Here is a 22,773-nt window from a genome sequence, read left to right as displayed (position 1 = left end):
TATATTTCTCGAGAGTGAATGGAGTGTGTGACAGTGTCACACTGCTACCTCAAAAGGTTAGAAATGTGTGACAGAGGAAAGAAAACGACCGTTCCCTCTAATTCTGGACACTGCTTTTCAGTGGTCAATACCCAGGGATTTCAAAGAAAAGGGACCCCTGCACAGTTTCTTTACGCACACACGCTGCTGAGATGGGCACTCCTCTGCATCACAGGGCTCTGCCCGGAGGCTCTGCCCGGAGGCTCGGCAGCGGCTCCTTTCACTTGCCTGTTTCAAGCACTTCAACTTGTCTCCTCATTTACATCTTTACCACCAGAAGACCAAGGCCAGACGTCCACCCCCTCCCCCGACGGCTCAAACACAGGGGAATTATATACTTAGAAGCTGCACCAATCCCCTCCTGAGGTCACAGGGCAACTAACGGCAAAACACAAAACTGCTCTCCACAGCTTCCTCCTGTTCCTGCCTGCCTTCTCTGGCTTACAAGTCCGGGGCCGAGTCCAGCTTTACTCTACACACAACATGTTAATCATCCCAGCAGGATCTGTCTACAAACCAGCACTACCCTCCCTAACACATTCCTCTTGTAGGCTGAAGACGGGAGAACAGGTACCTCAGGCATCCTTACTGTCAGTTCTTAGCACGTTCTTTCCAGACCGAAAAGGGCCTAGCGGTCTCCAGGCAGTGTGCTAAACCTGCAAGTCACCTGGGATCCCCAAACGGTGGAGCCTCACAGACATAACTGCCCCCTGACGAGAGGGGTAACTTCACAGAAAACAGGTTGACCCCTCAAGCAAGAATGACTTCTTTTGAGCCTCCTTGCAGAATTCACAGTTAAGAAAAAGATCACTTAATTAATGCAGACTTGACTTTGTTCCAGTTCTTCCTCCATCGAAACATAATGCTCGTGGCAGTACCCTAAAGACAGGCCGAAATGCTTCCTTCTTCCTAGACATTTATTGTTTTTTCATTTTTGCTTGCTTTGGGGCTGGAAGAGTGCACAGGCCTGGCAAGATGGCCAGCCCTAGAGTCAGACTTCTGACCTAGGATTCTGGCAATACCAGTCACTATTGTCACAGCCATCTTACAGCCAGGATGCGACAGAGAGAAGTTAAGTAACTTTCGCAAGATTCCATAGCTAGTAAGCCTTGGCAGTCGGCTCTGGTGTCTGAGCTACACTACACCGCTCTGCCTTGCAATGCAATCAAAGAGAAAGATCTTCACTGCAAACAAGCAAATGGGCTTTTCCATTTACAGATGCACAGTGGGTGTATATGTGACTTCCTGGGGAAAATGGTCAAGACAGAAGAAAGAGCAAAGCAGGAGAAGAGACTAAAGGAAGATGTCTGATAATCCAAAGGTGCAGACGCCAGAGAAAGGAACTGGTGGACACGAGACATAAAGGAAAATCTTTTCCTTTCTTACTTTCTTTTTTTGTTTGTTTGTTTGTTTTGGAGACAGAGTCTCTCTACATAGCCCTGGCTGTCCTAGAATTCACTGTGTAGACTAGGCTGACCTTGAACTCCACAGAGATCTGCCTGCCTCTGCCTCCTGAATACTGAGCTCGAAGGTGAACACCACCATGCCTGGCTGAAGGAAAATCCTAAAGGCAGGGAATAAATTACAATCCATGCAATCTCTTTTTGTTTGTTTTTCCAGCAATCTCTAACATGTAACCTACTCCTTTACAAATGGATCACTAACCTCAAATAACAGCACATCAAATATACACTGCTATCAGACTTTCAGAAGAATTTACAAAGTTGATCAAAACACAGATCACATCTGTTTGTGATTCCTCTAGCGTACCAAGAGTTTGTGGTAGGTATATTGTCATTACATATGAATAGCCGAGGCACCACAAGAAATTGCTCCTTATATTTATGTCCAACTAAGAAATTTTTAGAAATTCATTAAAACTCTCTCATAGCTACAAAATATTTGACTCTTACACTTGTTGAGGATCACATAAAATACTGGCTCTTCTGAGTTTTACAGCTGACATATATAAACTTGTGCAGACTTTCCTGAAAGAGAACTTAGAATATGTACAGAACGTTTCTCATGGAAAGGAGTTACTAAGCACAGGTAAACCCAGAGCAGCCTGGCTCCCCAACCTTGGCCTCTGCACTGCAATAACTATGCATTCCTTGTCATGCTTTGCGATCCAACCCTAGATACAAACATTTGGTAGAAAATGAATTCTCTCAATGTGCAAACGCTGGTCTCCATTTCCAATTCAAGACAAATCTTTTCTCGGAGAATAAATCTTAGTTTCCAGACCCAGACTTCAACGTGCACATAGAGCTTTTGAGGATGGTGTGAGAGAAGGCTACATAGCGAGCTCCCTCTTGGATGACAAGGATGCTCTGATCAGACAAGTGCTCAGACAAGAAGCACCAGCAGCAAGCACTGGGAACTGGCTAGAATCTGCCTGTTCCAATGTGATCAATAGCACACACCACTGTGGCTGGCTGAATGAATGACACAATAAATCCATAGTTCCTTTCTATGAATCCCAATCCCAACTCATTCATTCCCGTTTTGTTCTCAAGGCCTTCCACAATAAGTCACCCGTTTATCCTGCTTCTTCCTTTTAACCCCTGCCTAGGTCAGCAGCAGGCCAACCGAACCAGACTGTGTAAATCGATTTACAATTCCTTTTTTATTTTCACTGTTACTATCCATTGCACACGGTGCTGGGCTATATAAAGACATTTTCACACAGGTGCACATTATCCATTGAACACATTCTCTCTCTCTCTCTCTCTCTCTCTCTCTCTCTCTCTCTCTCTCTAATCCACCTTTCTTTCTTTTTCTCTTCAGGGACTGATAATTTTTACACAGATCTCTTCTAACCGTGACCTCCTGTTTTGATGGCTGTCACTGATGTTATCCTGAGCTGGCAGCATCTACTGCTCCCCTCTCTAGTCACCTTGCCTCATCTCTCAATGAGATGTCTTCTCACCATTCTTAGACCCGACTACCTCCCCGCTGGAAGAATTCTATTTCATTACAACGTTCACAACATTCGGATCTACGCAAGTTCTTTATACCTCTCCTATACAAGGACAGAGTCTTATGTCTGTTACTGGTTACAAGTTATTGGAGGGCAAGAGCTTTATTATCTTATATTACATAAGATATATCTTACATTACTTACTATAATTCCTCACTCAGATAATGCTAAATGAAAATCCATTAACATGCAGTTGGCCATTCATCATTGATAAATCCTAATGTTCCCACATCATAGATCCAAACTATGTTTCTAATCTTGGTTTGTTTTCTATTTTTGGAACCACAAAAAATTGGGCATACTGCTCTATTTGTGATTTTTTTCTAACTACTGCACCTAGAAAATTTTGTTTAACAATATCTAACACATATTTCCAGAACTTAAGTTATGAACTAATTCATTTGAAATTTTCACATGGAACAGGCCTTGGAAATATTCACTATAAGAAAAAACTACTCGGAAACCACTGCAAAATTCCACATGTGCGGGCAGGAAAGGCTCAAAGGTCGCACACGTCATCAACCTTGCAAAGCTGAGCCAAGCACAGGGCCAGAGTTAACTCTTGGACACTCGGGAAGACTCCAGGGTCCGAGGGGACAGCTATGTATATGTAAGAAATAAAGCTCATGTTAGCACAAAGGCAGGGACTGGCCAGGCCCTTACTACTGTCCACTCTAATGCATAAAATGTCCAGAGAGCAGGCATGAATTCACTTGTGAGTCAATGTAAAATAGTCTCTACTAAATTCTGAAGACAGATAAAGAACAGAAACTAGTTCTGAAAAATTATCAAAAATGAGCGAGCCCAGGTCACCATACCTAACACTGCTAACAAGGCAATGGCTAGATAGGTCGGCCATAGAGGAAAACCTACCATATGACTATTCTCCTAAATGGACATAGCATTAAAATGACTCCTAATGACTTATTGCCACACCCATAGATCAATGCACTGCTCAATTCTCATCACAGATGCTTCTTCTGGCAGTAGATGGCAATTAACACAGAGACCCAAGGCTGGTCTATGCACAGACAGTAAGCGGCTTTGGAGTGTGCAGCCCTAAACGGGACATCTACCTCATACCCAAAGCTCAGGGATCTATGCAGAAGACGGGGCAGAGGTGATAGAGGACTTCAAGGAAACAATGTCTTCTGGATACAACAGGGCAGACGCACATATGAACTCACAATGATTGTGACAGTGTGCACAGGTCTTGTTATGCATACTCAAGCCGGATGAAATCCCAACATGGAAGAGGGGAGGGTGGTCACAAAGTCCCAGTCCCAGCTGAGGCACTGCTGGCATGTGATCACTACTGAGACGTAGAGTTGTTTTTCTTTAACCGTGTGATACCTGGTATAGTGACCACACTCCAGGGCAGGCCCCAGGCCCGGGAGTAACTGGTCAACACAACCGGACTCAGTAAGTTTTTAAAAAGGCAGGAGATTTTTTCTCTGAAACTTTGCAACTTAAAATCTTTTCTTTGGAACATGAAAAGACATGCAACCTCCCGAGTTACATATGCAGCTCATAGATGCTTTAAAGCACTATTTTCCAATATCAAGTTATATATTCATAATGCAGAGCTTGCTATTCACGTTCAAGCAACAGTCCTGCATGTCTGTGCTTTGTGTGTTTACATTACTCTAGGACTTATTTGTAACCTTTTGATAAAGCGGTATCTACAAAGATTCCTCAAATATTTAATAAACAAGACAAAGCAATCACTGTGAAAATGATGCAACTTGAGCTTTTCACCTTTCATTCTACGCATTTCATATCAGCCATACAATTTCCTGTTCTTATGAACAAGAAAATGTTTAAAATTTATATAAGTAATTTGGGATTTATAGATTTTATGAACTAGAACATCAACTACAAGAAACGAAACTAACATTGTTATTTCTGCATGTCCCCACCTCCTCAGGAGACTGAGGAGAAGAGAAAAAGAGAAGGCTGTCATCGATGGTATGGTGTACATATTGTTACTCACACACAAGTTTGTTTTTATGCATGCTTAAGATGGAATTTGAGCTTTTGGATGGTAACTATTTGTAATACAAGCCATTTTCATCTCAGTTAACTTTAAAAATAAGCATTCTGAACAACAACAAAAAAAGGCAGGGAAGAGAACATGAAGTTGGGTGAGTAGGAAGGTGGAGAACGACCTGGGAAGAGTTGGGGGAGAAAGATAAAGATGATCAAAATGCACTGTATGAAATTCTTGAAGAACGAGCAAGAAATATTATTAAATAAAATAAGCCCAGATCAACAAGCTGACAAATGGGTAGAGAGTGAGATGGGTGCTTACACAACATATGGAATGGGGCTCAGCATCAGTGTCTGGAAAACCAAACTAATTGCTGCTGGGCATGATGGCGCATGCCCGAAATCCCAGTACCCAGGAAGCTGAGGCAAGAGGATTGTGGGTGGATTCAAGGCCAGCTTGGGATTCACAGAGACCCTAGGTCAAAAAACAAAACAAAATAAAACAAAAAACCAAGGGCTGGGGAGAGCAGTGGAACCAATGCATAATCTGAGCAAAGCCATCGTTTCGATCTCCAGTGTTAGAGAAAAGAGCAAGAATTAAAGAAAAAAAAAAAAATCCCTGATACATGCTTTACTTGAAAACTGCTAAGACCACACTGAGCAGCCTACTGGGGGGAAAATAACCCATATATATATATATATATATTAGAAATCCCGGCAAATGGTATTTAAGATCTGATAATTAACTTTCCTCCCTTTAAAGATCACACACATGCTTAGAGAAGGAGGAGGGTGACGATGGGGTGCCTGGTGACGGCGGTTAGGGCAGGCCAAATCGTAACGCCTCAGGAAATGCTAACACGTTACTGTACTTGGCAGAAAGGAAGGTGCACTTATGGTTCTGTACGGATGCTGAGACCACTGGAGAGGAGACTGCGGGTTAGGGAGGGCCAAGGTGTCATCTACGTGGAAGGGAAGACCACAAAAAACGAGGCCGGAACGATGAGAGAGACTCAGTCACCCACTCCTGATGGTGGCAGAGGCCATGAGTCAAGGAAGAAGGAGCTTCTAACAACAGAGCCTTCTCTGGGAGAGAATGTAGCTCTGCTGACCTGTGATTTTACCATACCAAACTGTCATAAAACAAATTTATGTAAATCATGCCAGCAGTTGCTAAGGCAATAACAGGAGATCATGACAAAGTTAAACAGCTATGGAGAGAATACTTGGGCGGAGGGTACTGTAGCTCAGTGGTACAGCACTTGCATAAAACCCTATAAAAATAAAAAAATGAGAATTCTCAAAGGCAAACAGAGATGACTGTGACAGTGTAGTATGATGCTCTAGAAAATACTTAGCACAGTTGTTGAGCTTTCCTTTGCATTGCTGACAAAGTGTATGCGCTTCTGGAAAGCTGGCACACAGCCTCAGGTGAGACCTATCACTCCAGTTCATAAAAGGGACCAAGCATAAACACCATAAATACTCTAATCAACAAGTAGGTTAGGAAACAGAACAGAACAAGGTGTTCTTAACCGCATGCAAAGTAGCGGGAAACTGAGTCAGTTTTGCATGTTTAAAAAGGACACTGGGATGGTACCCTTATCAGAAGACCAGCCAAAAGGCAAAGCTCGGTGTTTGCCTTCAGGTTCCTATTTACCTGATGATCCTCTGGGCGGCATACTGATGGAGGGAGCGGAACTGCGCAGACATGTTTGCTAAGGCTGCCAGACAATTTGTGTGCAGGTACTTGTCCTGTGGGGAGAGCAAATTCAAAACACACATCGTGTCTTCTTCATGCTCCAAGGAAGGCTAGCTAAAAGCAAATGTACACCCCGCTAATGTTAGAAAAGTGCCCAGGATCTATATTCTCCAGTTCCCAAATTGACAAAGCACTGAGAAGTCGGAGTGTTCCCACAGTTCATTTAGAAGCAATGGGCATGAAATGCGATGATACAGATGCTCATTCCCATCATGTAAAAATGAGATCATCTGTAGCAGAAACAGTGGTGCTTCTGCCGTGGGCTGCTCTGGACCCCCTCCGCCACACACAGCAGAGTGTACGCTTCCATCTTTCTAAAACACAAGTTCTTCTCCCTCCTAAACCATAACTGCCAACTATGATCTCAGATAAAAAACAATGGGGTATACATTTATCCCAGCCCCAGAGAGAGAAATACAAGAAAACATTAAGTAAATAAACAACCTTTTAGCTGTGGATTCTGTACATTGCTTTCCTTGGTAACACATTTCTACTGACTAAGACTGAAATTTTGCAGAATTCAGCCGAATTATTTTTTCCCAACTTTTCAAGAACTCTTGTACTTTGGGGGATTGTTTTTCTTTGTTTTGAAGACAAGAGCTCACGTAGTTCAGGCTGGTCTCAAATCTGCTATGTATGCTGGACATGATGGCACACGTCTTTAATTCCAGTACTAGGGAAGCAGAGGCAGGTGAATCTCTGTGAATCAAGGCCAGTCAGGCCGACATAGCCAGTTACAGGCCAGCCAGGGCTACATAGTAATTTCCTGTCTCAACCAAACAAGAGTGCTATATGTAGTTGAGGATGACCTTGAAAGTGCCTGGCATGTACTTCCGTGTTTGGTTTATGAGTGCTGTGGCGAGAGCCCAGGGCTCTGTGAGTGCCAGCTGCTGCTGCCAGCTGAGCAACAACCCCGGTCGGTTCTTGTACTTTTCTTCCCGGTCTGGATTTGTATTTCTGCATATTCACCTATTGATATTTTTTGTTGTTGCTTTAAAAGGGCACACCAGTGTTGTCAGTGAAGCAAGGGCATCAGCAGCTTTGACCTCACTGCTTGTGAGGTCACTGCTTGTCTCACTGCTTGCTCTCCATTTCATACGAAGCACACTGCGTCAAACAACTAGGACCAGTACTAAGAAGCAGACAGAGCAGTACAGTCATGCAATGTGGTAAGTGTTCTAGCATAGTCTATGGGAATAAATTTAAACTTCCTAGCACATTTCATAACTACATTTCACGGGACTAAAATGTTTCACAACATGGTCTTAACAACATAAAGGCAGAGAAACAGCTTTGGGATACTTACTCTAGTCCTGGTCATATTGTATTGTATGGTTCTTATTACGACCAAAATTAGGAGACTCCCCAGGGAAATTTCAGTTAAGACTCGTTCTGAATACCAAGTAATGTTTTTTAATATCTGCAATAAGGAAGAAAAGTTTGAGTAAAAATGACTCCATTAGGAAGAAGGTGTGTCACCCATTTCCTGGTAAATTTCGTTTTGCTCTAAAGGTAAGTGAAGCAGTAAAGAGTGAGTGGAGAGCTTCAGTTCTACCAAGCAAAGGGCACTAACAGGTTTACTCCTCTTCTCTTAAACAGATGAGGGAGAGAAAACCAAGTCTGCAAATCAGGAGGTTATCTACTAATGTCATTAGTAGACAGAGAGGAGATGTGTGTATCTAATAATATCAGTAGACAAAGACGATATCTACTGATGTCATTAGCAGACAGAGAGGATATGTGCATATCTACTAATGTCATTAGTAGACAAAGAGGAGATGTATACATCTACTGATATCATTAGTAGACAGAGAGGAGATGTGTATATCTACTGATATCATTAGTAGACAGAGAGGAGATATGTATATCTACTGATATCGTTAGTAGACAGAGAGGAGATGTGTATATCTACTGATATCATTAGTAGACAGAGAGGAGATGTGTATATCTACTGATATCGTTAGTAGACAGAGAGGAGATGTGTATATCTACTGATATCATTAGTAGACAGAGAGGAGATGTGTATATCTACTAATGTCATTAGTAGACAGAGAGGAGATGTGTATATCTACTGATATCGTTAGTAGACAGAGAGGAGATGTGTATATCTACTGATATCGTTAGTAGACAGAGAGATGTATGTGAAAGAGACATAGCACACAAGATAAAAGGAACAGGAAAAGCAAACAGAACTTAGCAATTAGAAAGCAAAAGTAATACAGAGTAGGTGCTGAGAGACAGAACTTCCCCAACAGAATGTAAAAAACCTCAAAGGATAATTAGGAGAGCTCAGGGACCCCGTGAGCCCAGCATTCAAGAAGAGACAGCCCAGGTCCTCCTGCGGCTATTCCGAGCTGCCAGTGAGTACCAAGGCAATAAAGGGAATCTTAGAAAAAGTACACAAATTCCCTAAGAGACAGCTAACAAAACTCAGACTAACCAAACTGTGTATGAATACACACAGTAAATTAATACATCAGGACCAATCATGGTTTATCCAAAGAGTGGAAAGATTGCTTTAATATTAAAAGATATATCAGTATAATTCACTATATAACAGATTGGATTAAAAAAAGCATAAGATCAAAAATATATCAAGAATTCTTACAATCCACTAATAATATAAATAAAAAATATATATTGGGACAAAAGATGGTCTCTTCAACAAATGGTGCTGGGAAAACTGGATATCCACATGTAAAATAAAACTAGATCCCAATTTTTCACCCTGTACAAAAATCAACTCCAAATAGATCAGATGTAAAATTCTGAAGCCGACAGAGTAAAAATACTTCAAGATACAGGCATAGTCCCTGCATAGGACTCCAGCTGCTCAGGAAATAATCACAGCTGACAAATGTCATCTCAGGAAGCTAAAAACTTGAGTACATAAAAGTAAACAATATAGTGAAGAGAACCTAAAGAGGAAATCTTTGCTATCTACATGTAAGACTGATATCTAGAATACAGGAGGAACTCAAAATACTAAATAACAAAAAATCAAACAACCTAATCAATAAATGGACTAATGATATGAGTAGATAATTTTAAGAAAATTATCTTAAAATTTGTGAAATAAACACACAAAAATGTTTAACCTCAGTAGTCATCAGAGAAATTCAAATGAAAACAACCCAGAGATGACACCTCCTCCCAGTCAGAACGGCAGACATTTAGAAACAGTAGCAGATGCTGATGGCATGGCAACGGGAGCCAGGCAGAGGAGATGACGGCTCAGTGTTGGCCATTTAGCTTGACCCCTAAATGAGTCTGGCACACTTTTTTTTTTTTTTAAGGGAAATCCCAAACACTTCTGGTGGGAATGTAAACTAAGTCCAGCTACTACAGAAATCAATATGGTAGTTCCTCAAAAAACGAAAACTAGATGTAACTTATGACCCTTTTGGGTATTTACCCAAAGGCCTCCAAGTCAGCGTGTCACAAAGACACTTGACCATCATGCTCACAGCTGCACGGACCACAGTTGCTAAGTTATGGAGCTGACCTACGTGTCCATCAGTAACATTAGTGAAGAAGATGTAGTATAAACACACAACGGGATTTTTTTTCGGCCTTTAAGAACAAAGTTAGGTAGGTGTGCTAATACACCCCACCTGTGAATCCCCCAGCATTAGGGAGGCAGAGGTACGAAGACCAGAAACTCAAGCCTTACCAACATAGACAGTTCAAAGCCAACTTGGGTTACATGAGATGCTGTCCCAAAATAACAACAATAAAAAGAACAACATGACATCAGTTTCAGGAGAATGGATACAACTGAAGATAATCACATTAAGTGAATGAAGTCAATCTCAGATAAACAGCATGCTTTCTCCTGTTTCTGGTTGTTGGATTTCAAATACAGAAACTCACGTACATACATCTGACATTAAAGCAGAAGTGAAATTGTCCGGGGAATAAGGAGGGAAATAGTCAAATGCTCAAAACACATTGTATCTTCATATGGAAATATCCTTTTGTAACCCAGTGTAACGTACAACATAGACTAATAAAAACAGTGGCTAATAGTTGAGGAGGGTAAAAGACAAGGCATTACTTCACGAACCTGAAGAAGACCCCATCTGTAACCCACGTCCCCCCAGAAACTCTACCAGAAGGGAAACGGACGAAGCGCTAAGGCCGAGCACACTCTATGGACAAACAGTTCTGTTCCGCGCCTCTCACCGGCCCTGGGAACTCACCACTTCGTGAATGGACCTGTTAAAGCCGTCATCTTCTGTAAGGATCAACAGTATGATGAGGGCCATATAGACGTGGTGTGAGTTTCTTTCCTCAACATGATACAGAATCTCAAGAATTGGTAAAACCTAGGAAATAAAAAATTACAATACACAATTTCAATACTTTATGAGAGCCTTACACTGCTGCTCTGTATGCTTTGCTCTGAGGTCATGTAGTTCTCGTAAATACAGAGGATTAATACTCTCATGCTACATGTACTCTCCACACACATACCTAAGGCCCCGAGCAGGGAGGTCATCACTAACTAACTCTTAAAGGTCTCACCAAAGAAAGGTTAACGTCTAGAGGCCTTCCGGGCTCAGTTATAAGTCAGATCAACCTCCTCTAATTAAAAAAGGAAGAAAAAGAAACTTGATCTGTTCAGAAAAGCTTGGCTGCTCCTAAATTTTAAAGCATTTTAATCGGATTGCTTCATGCCACTTGTACGTAAATGCTAATAACACAAAAGTGCACTCTATGTCAGTAACCAGTGGAAGGGACTATTGCTGCCCATGATGCATCTTCTCGGCATGTGTCCTGAGACTCACTCCTCAGTGAGTGCATCAGCCACACACCTCATTTTATGATTCTGTTCACAAATGCATGATTTCATTTCTAATCATTTGACACTGCCAATTCGCTCATTCTATACTAACTAGGGTAACCATCACTAAAGGTATATTATGCCTTGTATGAAATTATGACACATACTGTGCTGGCTAATATTATATATCAACTTGACACAAGCTGGAGTCCTTCTCAAAGAGGAAATCTTGACTGAGAAAATGCTCCCACCAGATTGGTCTGTGAGGAAGCCTGTGGTGCATTTTCTTGACCGATGACTGATAAAGGAGGCCCAGCTAGCTCACTGTGGGTGGTGCCAACCCTGGCTGGGGTCCTAGTGTTTTAAGAAAGAAGGCTGAGTGAATCCATGGAAAGCAAACCAGTGAGCAAAATCATCCTCTTCAGTTTCTGCCTTGACTCCCTGGATAGTATACTACAGGTTGTGAGATGAAATGAACCCATGCCACACCATGTTTCTGCAAAGGACCTGGGCATCCAACATCCTCCTGTGGCCTTCAAGCGAAAACACACACACACACACACACACACACACACACACACACACACACACACACACACACACACGAGAGGGGACATTTTAAAAAAATCTTTTTAAAGTTATAAGAGCTGGGTGTGGTAGTACATGCCATTAACACCAGCATGTGGGAGACAGAGGCAGGAGGATCTCTGAATTTGAGGCCAGCCTGATCTACACATTGAGTTCTAGGACAGCCAGAGTTACACAGAGAATTTCTGTTTTGAACCACCCTCACCCCACCTCCCCCACCACCACCAAAGTTAAAAATGACGGCTCCTGTTCAGCTGGAATCTCCAGCTCGGGCCCCAGTTCTCTTTCTCCAAACCCTGCCCTCTCAGAGAACTGCCAAAAAGCCCAGTTTCTCACGCTCAGGGATGGCGGGCGGCTCCTCCCCTGAAGCTGCCAGCTCCCCAGTCCCCACCCAAAGCACTATAATTGGACACAAACCCAGCTTGTGGAGGATGCCGCGTGGTCCCTTCCCTACTGGCCATTTAAACCCCCTCCTTTAGACTGGCCACGTGATTCTCTCCTGCCCCTTTCCCCCACCTTGCCCTCTGGAGGCTGGAGAGTCACCCAGGAGTGCTTTGCCCAAATAAATCGGGTCTTTTACTTTTTAATTCGGCTTGATCTGGCTAACTGCTGTGGCAGAGAAACCTATTATCGGTCTACAGAAAATCTATCATCTTGGTGCCTGAAACCTGGGAAGAGTTGAGCTTTCCCCGCAGGGTGGACCGGTCCCGTGGCCACGTGAGAGGCCACTCTTTCTTCTTCACCACTCTTCTTTTTCTCCCTCTCTCTGCCAGATGGGACTGACTTTTGACCTAGGTAAGTCACCCATTCTCAAGCCACCACCAATAGAGGTGGAGGATCTCTTCTGAGTAAAGACCCCTTCTGAGACAAAGACTCTCAGGGCTCCTGCCAAGCTGTGGCCACACCAGGCAACCTCATCTGTTTCTGGAGCAAAGACTGTCTTTATCCCCTGGGACCCTTTTGTGCAACAGATGTCTACACGAAGGCAGCTCCCACACGCCCCCCATCGCCACCCCAGGCTAGAGCAGTGGACACACTGCTTTAGGCTTCAGTAACCCCAGCACAGGCGTGGAAATGGTCAACTGCGGGTCTAAATCAGATCTTCAGTCACCCCTGGGGTGTCTACCACAAGATTTATCCCAACTGGGGCTGCCTCACACCTTACGACATGATTTAAGCCCCCTCCCCCAGGGTTTCTGAGCCCTGCACTCCTGCCCAGCCCTCTTTCCTGTTACTCTGTTCCACGGCTGTCTACCTGCTTCTCCTGTCTCCACTCCGAGGTGGCCTTTCGTTCGTTCTTTCTCCCCATCCCCCAATAAACCTCTTGCACTAACTCAGTTGTTCCTGGTGTGTTTGTTCTCTTAATGACATTCCTTGGCAGGGCCCCCAAAAGGTGCCCACTTTGCCTTTCCCTCACTAGGCTCTCCTGGCACTTGGTCTGGCCATGCTGGGATCCTCCCCACAACAGACCTGTCCTCTCTGTTTGTTCCTGTCTGCTCTCCCACCCTACCATGCTGGAATTCTACCTGCCCACTCCACCCACAACAGATCCATTCCCCTTGTCTGTTACTGTATGCTCTCCCACCCTAAACCGCATAAATGCCCCGGCCTTGAGTTTACACTGGAGTCAGAGCCCGAGAGGCCAGCTACTTCGTGCCCAGAACATGCCTGTTCTCCCTTTCAGCATCTGCTGACCTGGCCCTCAATAGGGTATGTACAGATCATCTGTCTGTGGCTGAATCTAATTCCAAACTTTACAGTCCAATTCTTCCTATGTTACTTTCCACATGGACATGTGTGCTTGTCTGGCTCTTTCGGCCTGCAGACCCACATGGACACCTCCCTCGTCTTCTGCTCCTCCCTGGCTTCCTCTCACCTTATAGTCGGCCTGCAGACCCGCTACCCTCTGACCCACAGCTTAAGCTCTAGCCCGCTGTATTTTCCATGTGGCTCTGGCTCTTCTGGCCTGCAGATTCACATCCCAAAGTCTCTTACCTCTACTTCCTCCCTCCTAAAAATCTTTTATTCCTATGGTTTCTTACATGCTGCTCTATACTGTAAACTCTTATTTCAGGATTTGTAAGTTGTTCATCTGACATGGTTTAAAATCTGTAATTTAAAACAAAGTCTGCTTCCTGTGGAAAGTTTTGTTTGTCTCACTGTTGGTAAAGTTCTGTCTATTTTGTATGGATGGATGGATCTGTGCCTGTATATATTCTTGTGGATATGGGAGCCACATGGAATTACTTCAGGGTCAGTTGGGTGTGTAACCACAACTGTATGTGGCCACTGCATGCTTTTTTCCCTGTGTCTTGGTAACAGCTCAACTGTTACTATTGCAAGTAACTGCCTGGGCTCAGAATGTGCCTCTGGGCTTTCTGGCCACTGAATCTGATGCAATGACAGAGATTCATATGTCATTTGGATATAAATAATACTAAAGTTATTTTATGCTGGTCTACCTTGCCCCCCCACCCCCAAAAGGAATTGGGTATGGTAAAAATCTGTAACAAAAAGTTAACTTAGAACTTGGAACTGCTCTGGGAAACAACACGTGGTCTGCCACCATCTTAATTAAGTACAGTCAGGTGGGCAACAAGGTTAGGGAAGAGAGAGGTCATGTGACTTCACCACCATCTTGATTAAAGATGACCACATGGAGTGGGTCTATCAAGGAGACAATAGATCTCCAAGATGCTTTGGATTAGGATGGATTTTTGTATGATAATTCCTGTCCTGTCCTGTCCTGTCCTAAAAACAAGGTTTATGAAAGATAGGATTTAAAACAATGGGTGGGTTAGGACTTCTGTTGGTCTTTTCTGTGTCAAAACACACAGATTGCAAGCCCAGCACCACTTTGAGATCTTTGGCAGCAGTTAACTCTGCAGCTCACACACCATTGAGCCTGTATGATAATGAGTATTCAGAGACAGGTAATGCCTGGGGGGCACTCACCAACCTAAGACAGAGCACCTGTGTGGCCTGGGTAGGTGTCTCCATAAATGGATAAGGTGACCTGCTGACGTCAGAAGCTCATTTTCTAGTAAAAGGGGGACCTGTAGGTCCCAGGCCCCTGTTTTGGGTAACTGTTGCCTTGCTTGCTGACCTTGACCTTGATATCCTCCCTATGCTAATTCCCTGCTGGGTTCCACCCTCCTGAATGCTTAAGGGAAGTTCCTTGTCTGTGTATCCTGCATAATGGGCATTAAAAATTTAGATGCAAGATTGTAAAACATCTGGTAGCAAACTTCTGCCCTCTGGGGTTCTCCCATTGTGCTGTAAGCCTGTATTTAATACCTCCTTCCTCCTTCAATAAACAACATTCGGCAAGCAAGCAAGCAATAAATAAATAAATAAATAAATAAATAAATAAATAAATAAATAAATAAATAAATAAATAAATAAAATAAAACAAAATTAAAAAGATAATAATAAAATAAAACAATGCTGGTTTAATGAGACATTAAGGTTGCATCTCCATGCATTCATGGACAGGGAATGTATCTTGCTGGCAGCCAGATTTTACAATCTCCTTGGTATTGATTTTAGAGACACTGAATGGTTTACCTTGTTAAAACTTGGTTTGGCCTTCTAGAGATATCAAATTGTTTATACTGTTGAAACTTGGTTTTGCATTCTACAAATTATGGTTGTGCTCTATGTCTTTATTCTTGAAATAAAAAACTTAAGACCACAGCTGAGTATCAGAGACTGATGTATTCCCATCTCATGATGCAGCAAGACAGTGACCTAAGCAGTCTGGCAAAGCATCTCTCCTTACCTAAGGTCTATTCAGACTAACAGAGACTGATTTAAGAATGTATGTCTAACTTCTTTGCTTTTCCTAACATTATTAAGCTGTAGCTAGTTTGGTAAACTAAGTCATATAAGAAACTGTTGTGTTCTATAATGGTGTACTATAAAATGATCAGGAAAGATCCCAGGTGGACTGTGTTTATGAATTAAAAGTCTTATATTGATATTAAAAAAATCTTCAATTCAGAAATTGTTATTTCCTAAGGCAAAACTTAAAGAGGGATAAAGATATAAAATCCTAGTCTTATAAGACATACAAGCTAACCATCAGCCACCTCATAAAGGATCAACTTCTTTGATATGTTCAGATTTAGTAAAGCCTAAAACAAGTAACTAAACATTTGTGTGTGTGTGTGTATATATATATATGTATGTGTATGTATATATATATGTCTAGATATACCTAACAGGTCCAATGGGGCTATGCCAAAGTAACAAATTAATCCTTCCTTTCAGTATTTTTACTGAGCTAGCAAACCTACAGATTGTATAATCGCTGTAATTAAATTAAATTAAAAGATGTAATTAAATGGTTTTTAGATTTACAAATATGAGTAACTATCACCAGTTAATTTTAGAGTATTTTCATTATTTCAAAAGGAAATCTTAGACTCTTTATCCATTAGTTCCCCAATCACTCTCTTCCTTTGTCCCCTCTTATCCAGTGTGAACTATTATTTTCCAATCACTGTGCCCAAAATAAAAAATACCTCAACTTACTGCAGGGAAGATTTATTTGGCTCACGGTTTCAGGAGCATCTCACTTGCCACAGTGAGGTTGACATGGTGGAGACCATAGCACTGGGAGCAAAAGTAGAAGATTCCTTATAAGGTACAAACCAGGAAATGGAGCTCTCGGACCTCAAATAGGAGCGGGTATAGCCTTCAAGAGCCGACACTGTGGGACCTACCTCTACCAGCCAGGATTCACCTGCTACAGGAACCTAAAAAGACCCCCACATGCTGCTGCTGCTGCTACCGAGTCTTTAAATCATAATGTAGAAGGCACTTTGGATTCAGGCTGTGCTGGCTAGTTTTATGTCAACTTGACACAAGCTAGAGTCATCAGAGATGAGAGACCCCCTGATTGAGGAAATGCCTCCTTAAGATGCAGCTGTAAGCAAGACTGTAGGGCACTTTCTTCATTAGTGGTGATTAATGGGGGTGGGCCTAGTCCACTGTGGGTGGAACCACCCCTGGGCTGGTGGTCCTGGGTTCTATAAAAAAGGCAGGCTGAGCAAGCCAGTGAGCAGCGTTCCTCCCTGGCCTCTGCATCAGCTCCTGCCTCCATGTTCCTGCCCTGTCTGAGTCCCTGTCCTGACGTCCCTCAATGATGGACTGTCACCTGGAAGTGTAAGTGAAATTAACCCTTCCTTCTCCAAGCTGCTTTTGGTCATGGTGTCATCACAGCCATGCTAACTCTAACTAGGACAGACTGGAACATCCACCTAATGATCTAAGGAACTACTACTACAGGAGTCCCTATGGGTGGCCTACAAGCCATGCCCAGGCTTCCTGTTGACTGCCGAAATTCCCCCAGAACTCCTCACACACAACCATCTCTGTGCTCCCCACCCCCATCAGACTTTCATGCAGTATTATGCTATTTAAGCCACTGTTTTACACACCTTTCTGGTGTGGAGACCGATTTTTATTCATCACACTTTTTGTTCTTAATGTCATTGTGATAAGGAATATGCTAAAAATGCTATATTTTATGCTTCTTCAACATTTACATAGTATTTAAAACCAATAAAAGAAGCTACCAAATGCTGGGGAAGCTGTTTGACCTGTGGAGCCCAAGGCTGAGGGGACATGGGGTAATGAATGCAGTGGCAGTTCACAGTACTTCAGCCGTACCCTGGTGTGGTAGCCTACTCTTCCCTTTGGTGAATCACTGATGGTAAACATTAGCTCCAATGGAAACCACTGACTGCCTAAGGGAGATAGATCTGTCTGCCAAGACAAATCGTGGGACTGATTTTATTCACGGAGTGGACCTTTAAGTGGTGTCTGGCCAGGTGCCTGAAAATGACTGCCAGTCCAGGAGCTGCATTCGGAGGACCCTGGCATCTAGGCCGTGAGAAGGCTGGACTCTGGGGAACTAAGCTGGAACAATCACCTTGCTTTCATCACTGTCAGCAGTAATGTGTGGCAATCAAGAAAATTACATGAACCCCGAGGACAGGCCTTGTCAGCTGGAAGGAACGAGAAGAAATGAAATGTCCTTGACGGTTATAGAGGATGCTTCTTAGGCCACCTGCTCGGCGAGAACCCTGGGCAACAGGTAGCTGCTAAAGACCTCAAGGATGGGGTTGTGTCACACTGACTGACACTGCTCACTCAGTTCTGCTGTGAGCGGCTCGCTGGACACTGCCTCCTTCAGTGTTGATGAAGTGCAGACCGTTTGGCTATATTGGTGACATCTCCCATCAGGCGAGCACTCTTACCCTCTTGGAAAAGAAAATAAGTCACTCTTTGTAATGTCGCAAGACACACATGGCATGTTTCTTGTGATACTTACAAGATTTTCCATATCTGTCCGAGCCAGCATGTACGTCCTGACGTTGCTATTCTGATGGAGCAGAGTATACAAGAGGAGCGTGGCTTGGTCGGACGTCTGCTGTTCACACAGGGCTGTGTACAAACTGTTAAAGTTAATCTGGAAGGCATGTGGAACTGACGATGGGAAAGGACTGCTGTCTAAAATACAGAAACAAGCAGGAAAATGTATAAAAGAGTGTGTGAGGACTTCCGAGTAGTGTATTTATACAAAATCGTTAAGGGTCTTCAAATAAGTAGGCCATGGCTGATGCACTAAAATTAGTAATTCAATGTTAAGAAAAATGGCCAAAATAACAACATATAACTTAGTTTTAAAATAAAAGAAAAATCAATATATGAAATACAGCAAGCCTAAGGCAACTACCATAAAACTTCTGTAAAAGTTTTATTTAAATGAAAATTGATCTCTGTGAGTTCGAGGCCAGCCTGGGCTACCAAGTGAGCTCCAGGAAAGGCGCAAAGCTACACAGAGAAACCCTGTCTCGAAAAAACCAAAAAAAATAAAATAAAATAAAATAAAAAAATAAATGAAAATTGAAGGGATTGGAGAGAAGGCTCAGGGTTGCAAACCGCTTTGGCAGAGGACCTGTTTGGTTCCCTACACCCGCCTTGGTGGCTCACAACCATGTGTAACTCCAGCTCTAAGGAAACGACACCTTCTGGCTTCTGTGAGTACCTGATGCACTCAAGTCCATACCCATATAAAGACAAACACATACATACATACATACATGTTTAAAAAATAAATAAAACCAATCTTGAAAAAACTAAAACTTGAAAGGTAATTGACTGCAACTGATAAGACACTTACTAAAGTTTCTAAATGATAAGAAGTGTAAGTCATGGATCAGCCATCTTAAGAACCTGAGTGAAGGGTGAATTAAAGAGCCCTGGGTTTGCACAGGTTCTGATGTGAACTCAGCCTCTCCTGCTTTTACAGCAATTGCCTGTACTCACTGAGCACCTGCACTCCTGAGTGATGCTGAATTGAAAGATAATGGATTAATTTGTTTGACAGAGACAATTTCAAGACACCATAGCATTTCGGCTGTGGCAAGGTGATTGCTCACTGCTCTCATCCAGGTCCACAGTGAGAGCAGGGGGGGAAAGCGTGTAAGTCTGAAGTTTCACAAGAAGAGCAGAGAGGACAAATCATCTGTCACTGTTAAAGACCGTAGTGCCTGCTCCACACCTGGACATCAGGAAGGCTGTCTTGAGGGCCAGACCCACCCACCAAAGATTCCTACTTGTGAACATGCAAATTCATTTGAAAGGAGGGAGCTTAAACTAGAACACCACGGAAGGAGTTCTCTGCTCAAAAACAACCATCTAGGGAAGAGTTTCCCTAGCATCAGCGCAAAGGCCAGTGAAGCTGCGGTCCAAGGCGTCCAGGCTCCCTCCTGAGCTGGCAGGAGAGCTTAGCCACACTGTGCTGGATGTGTAAGCCTGAGTGAAGCACTGCCAAGGCCATGGTACTCATAACCACACACTCATGGCTCTCGAGAGGCCAGGCAATGTGTGACAAGGTTGCAGTTTCTGCAAGGAGGCCCTAAGAGGCCGCTGCATGAAGCTGCAGTAACTTCTGGTTGCAGTAAGAGACCCCATGTCCTAACTAGCTCTAATTAGCAACTTGATGCCGCCTGGAGTCGTCTGAGAGTAAAGTACCTAGAGACTGACGAAGTACCTACATCGGGACGGCCTGTGGACCTAACTGGGGGGAACCATCTTTACTATTAGCTGGAGCCGAAGAGCCCAGTCCACTGTGAGTGGCACCATACCTAAGCAGGTGGTTCTGGGAAATGTAAGAAAACTAGTAAGCTGTGAGTCTGAGTGAGCCAGAATGAACCAGAGAACAAGCTAGCATGCAATGCTGTTTTCATGGCTCCTGCCTTGAGCTCCTGTCCTGACTTTCCTCGATGATGAATTGTGACCCGGAAGAGAAGGCCAAACACACCCTTTTCTCTCCAAGCTTGTTTTGGTCAGAGTATTACCAAATACTCTGGAATTAAACTAGAATACCCCAGAATATTGGACATTCAAGGGCTGTTAGATGTCTGGTAAAGAAAGCTGCAGGAACAGAGTGTAGATCGCCCAAGAGACAGGAGTACGTGCTGCGGGTGGCAGAGCTGGAGCCATGCAAACCCTCTGGTTGAGAGCAGCACGTGCTGACATGGCGCTGCAGGGTTAGTGTCTGTCGTGCTGGGAATTTTTACTCATGCCATTCTACATTCCAAGTGTGCAGTTTGGATTAGATTTTATAGGAGCTCACGATTAAGGGATTGTCTTGAGTCTCAGGTGAGACTTCAACTTCAGACTTGTAAATAGTATTGGAATTGTGAGAGACTATGGAGACTCAATGCATTTTGCACTGAGGTGCCCATGAGCCAATGGGGAACAGGGTGGAAGGCTAAAAATTAAAATTTATGTGTTTAGGTACCAAGCTGACAAGGGATGGAGTTGTGATGGTCAAGCTTGATAAGACTTAAAACACTATGAAAACATCTGGTCACATCTGTGAAGGATTATCCAGATTAGGTTAATGGAGGTGAGAAGCCCAACCTTAACCATTGGTCTTAGGTTTCATGGGCCAGGGTCCCAGACTAAATAAAAGCACAGTGAACACGAGGGGGAGACAGTAAGCTGAGACAAGCATTCAGCACTCTCTGCTCCTTGACTGCAGATCCAATGCCACCATCTCTCAAGCTGCTGCTGCCAGAGTTCCTCCATAATGGACTGGACCCTGGAACCACCCAGGAGCAGAATAAACCCTCCTGCTTTAACCTGCTGTTTGCATATCACAAGAAAAAGACAAGTAAGTAATACAGTGAATATGCAAATATAAATCATTTTTTCAAGACTCACAGGAAGAGTCTTGACTGCAATTCTTCACAATGACAGCAAAGTAGAGCACTCACCAACCTATGTTATATTTGACTCCCCCGACATAAATGTGTTCCGTGTAGCCACAATACTTACACATGGTTAGCCAAAGGTAGCATGAATCGGCCATTATACAAAGTGTTCATCTCTCATCCCTTATTTAATCTGTACAACTGAGTCATTATTCTGCCCAATTTTAGAAATGATGAAATAGAAGCTTACAGAGATGAAATAAAATGTCCCAAGTCATCATGAGTAAACCCAGACTGACCTCTGTGTTACATTGATTCTCAGTAACAGCAGCGATTGGTGAATCTGCACTACAGTAAAAGCTCCTTTCTTTCTTAAAGAATCACCTGAGACAGATTATAGTCTGTCTCTGATGTCAGTTCTTGGAATCACTGTGCTACTGTGTGGTCTCCTAAAAGAGGCTAATCTCAGACAAGGTTCGATTCTAAAGTCTCCAGCAGGGCTCAATTGTAACTGCACGTGAACCTCTGGCCTGAGTGGCAAGAGCTGCAACAGCAGAAACCATACACTGAGTCCTTGTTATGTTTTACACTCTATTCTTGCTTGGAAGTCATGTAACGTGCTGTATGATGGTGTCTCCATATTGCAGACAACATCACTGAGGACGCCTGAGATTATACAAACTGCCAAAGGTCTCACTCTGAAATGACCAGGGTGTGGCATGAACCCAGGTCAGCTCAGCTCCGAGATGAGCTTTCTTGGCCATTAAGTAGCACTGTCACCAAGGAAAGGACTATAGCAGCAGAGCAGAAAACCACCACCGAACACACACGCGAGCGAGTTTTCTTTTCCTAACCACTGACCTGTTACTGGCTCTCCACTTGCACTACTGTGTGAATGCCTGCGGCCTCCCCGCAAATGCACATGAAAGCTTAGCTGCCAACGCAGCAGTGGGGCTGTCAGGAAGTGATTCAGGCACGAGCGCTCCTCCCTGGCCTTTATCAAAGAGACTTCATGCAACTTCACCATTCAGTCATCCATCCCTTCTACTAGGTGAGAATACAGCATTCAAGGCATCACATTAGAACTGGAGATGGGCCCTCACAGACACTACACTTGCTGGGGATCCCACTGACCTTCCACGTCCTAGTCTCTAGCACTGAGAAATAAATCTCTGCTATTAACAAATTCCCCAGACTTAAGTACTTCGTCACAGCAGCACAAGTGGATGAGGACTCGGCGTGTGATATTTTGAAAAGTAACAATGGTATGACTCCTTGGCATCCCAATCCTCTGACTATGAGAAATTAGAATAGGTCAGCAAAGAAACATGGCTCAGAGAACCAGATGCCTCCATGATTGTACCCAATAACTGCACTTCCCTGGCCATCCAAGTAT

At 43.4% G+C, this 22,773-nt stretch overlaps 1 protein-coding gene across 6 annotated transcripts in view; it reads right to left on the bottom strand.

Moving 5' to 3' along the window:
* Dym (dymeclin) overlaps positions 1 to 22,773 on the bottom strand; it is a 283,454-nt gene that overhangs the window by 172,858 nt on the left and 87,823 nt on the right. For all 6 annotated transcript variants that reach the window (XM_076555514.1, XM_076555516.1, XM_015992663.3 and 3 more), the window contains exons 10-13: positions 18,485 to 18,663; positions 10,973 to 11,098; positions 8,077 to 8,190; positions 6,669 to 6,763 (exon numbers count right to left, since the gene is read on the bottom strand). In XM_076555514.1, the coding sequence (XP_076411629.1) occupies positions 6,669 to 6,763; positions 8,077 to 8,190; positions 10,973 to 11,098; positions 18,485 to 18,663 (514 nt within the window). The remainder of the gene's footprint in view (positions 1 to 6,668; positions 6,764 to 8,076; positions 8,191 to 10,972; positions 11,099 to 18,484; positions 18,664 to 22,773) is intronic.

Source organism: Peromyscus maniculatus, chromosome 19, assembly GCF_049852395.1.
Source record: "Peromyscus maniculatus bairdii isolate BWxNUB_F1_BW_parent chromosome 19, HU_Pman_BW_mat_3.1, whole genome shotgun sequence".
Lineage (NCBI taxonomy): Eukaryota > Metazoa > Chordata > Mammalia > Rodentia > Cricetidae > Peromyscus > Peromyscus maniculatus.
Note: the sequence above shows the minus strand (reverse complement) of the source record. Positions and strands in the feature narration are given on the sequence as shown.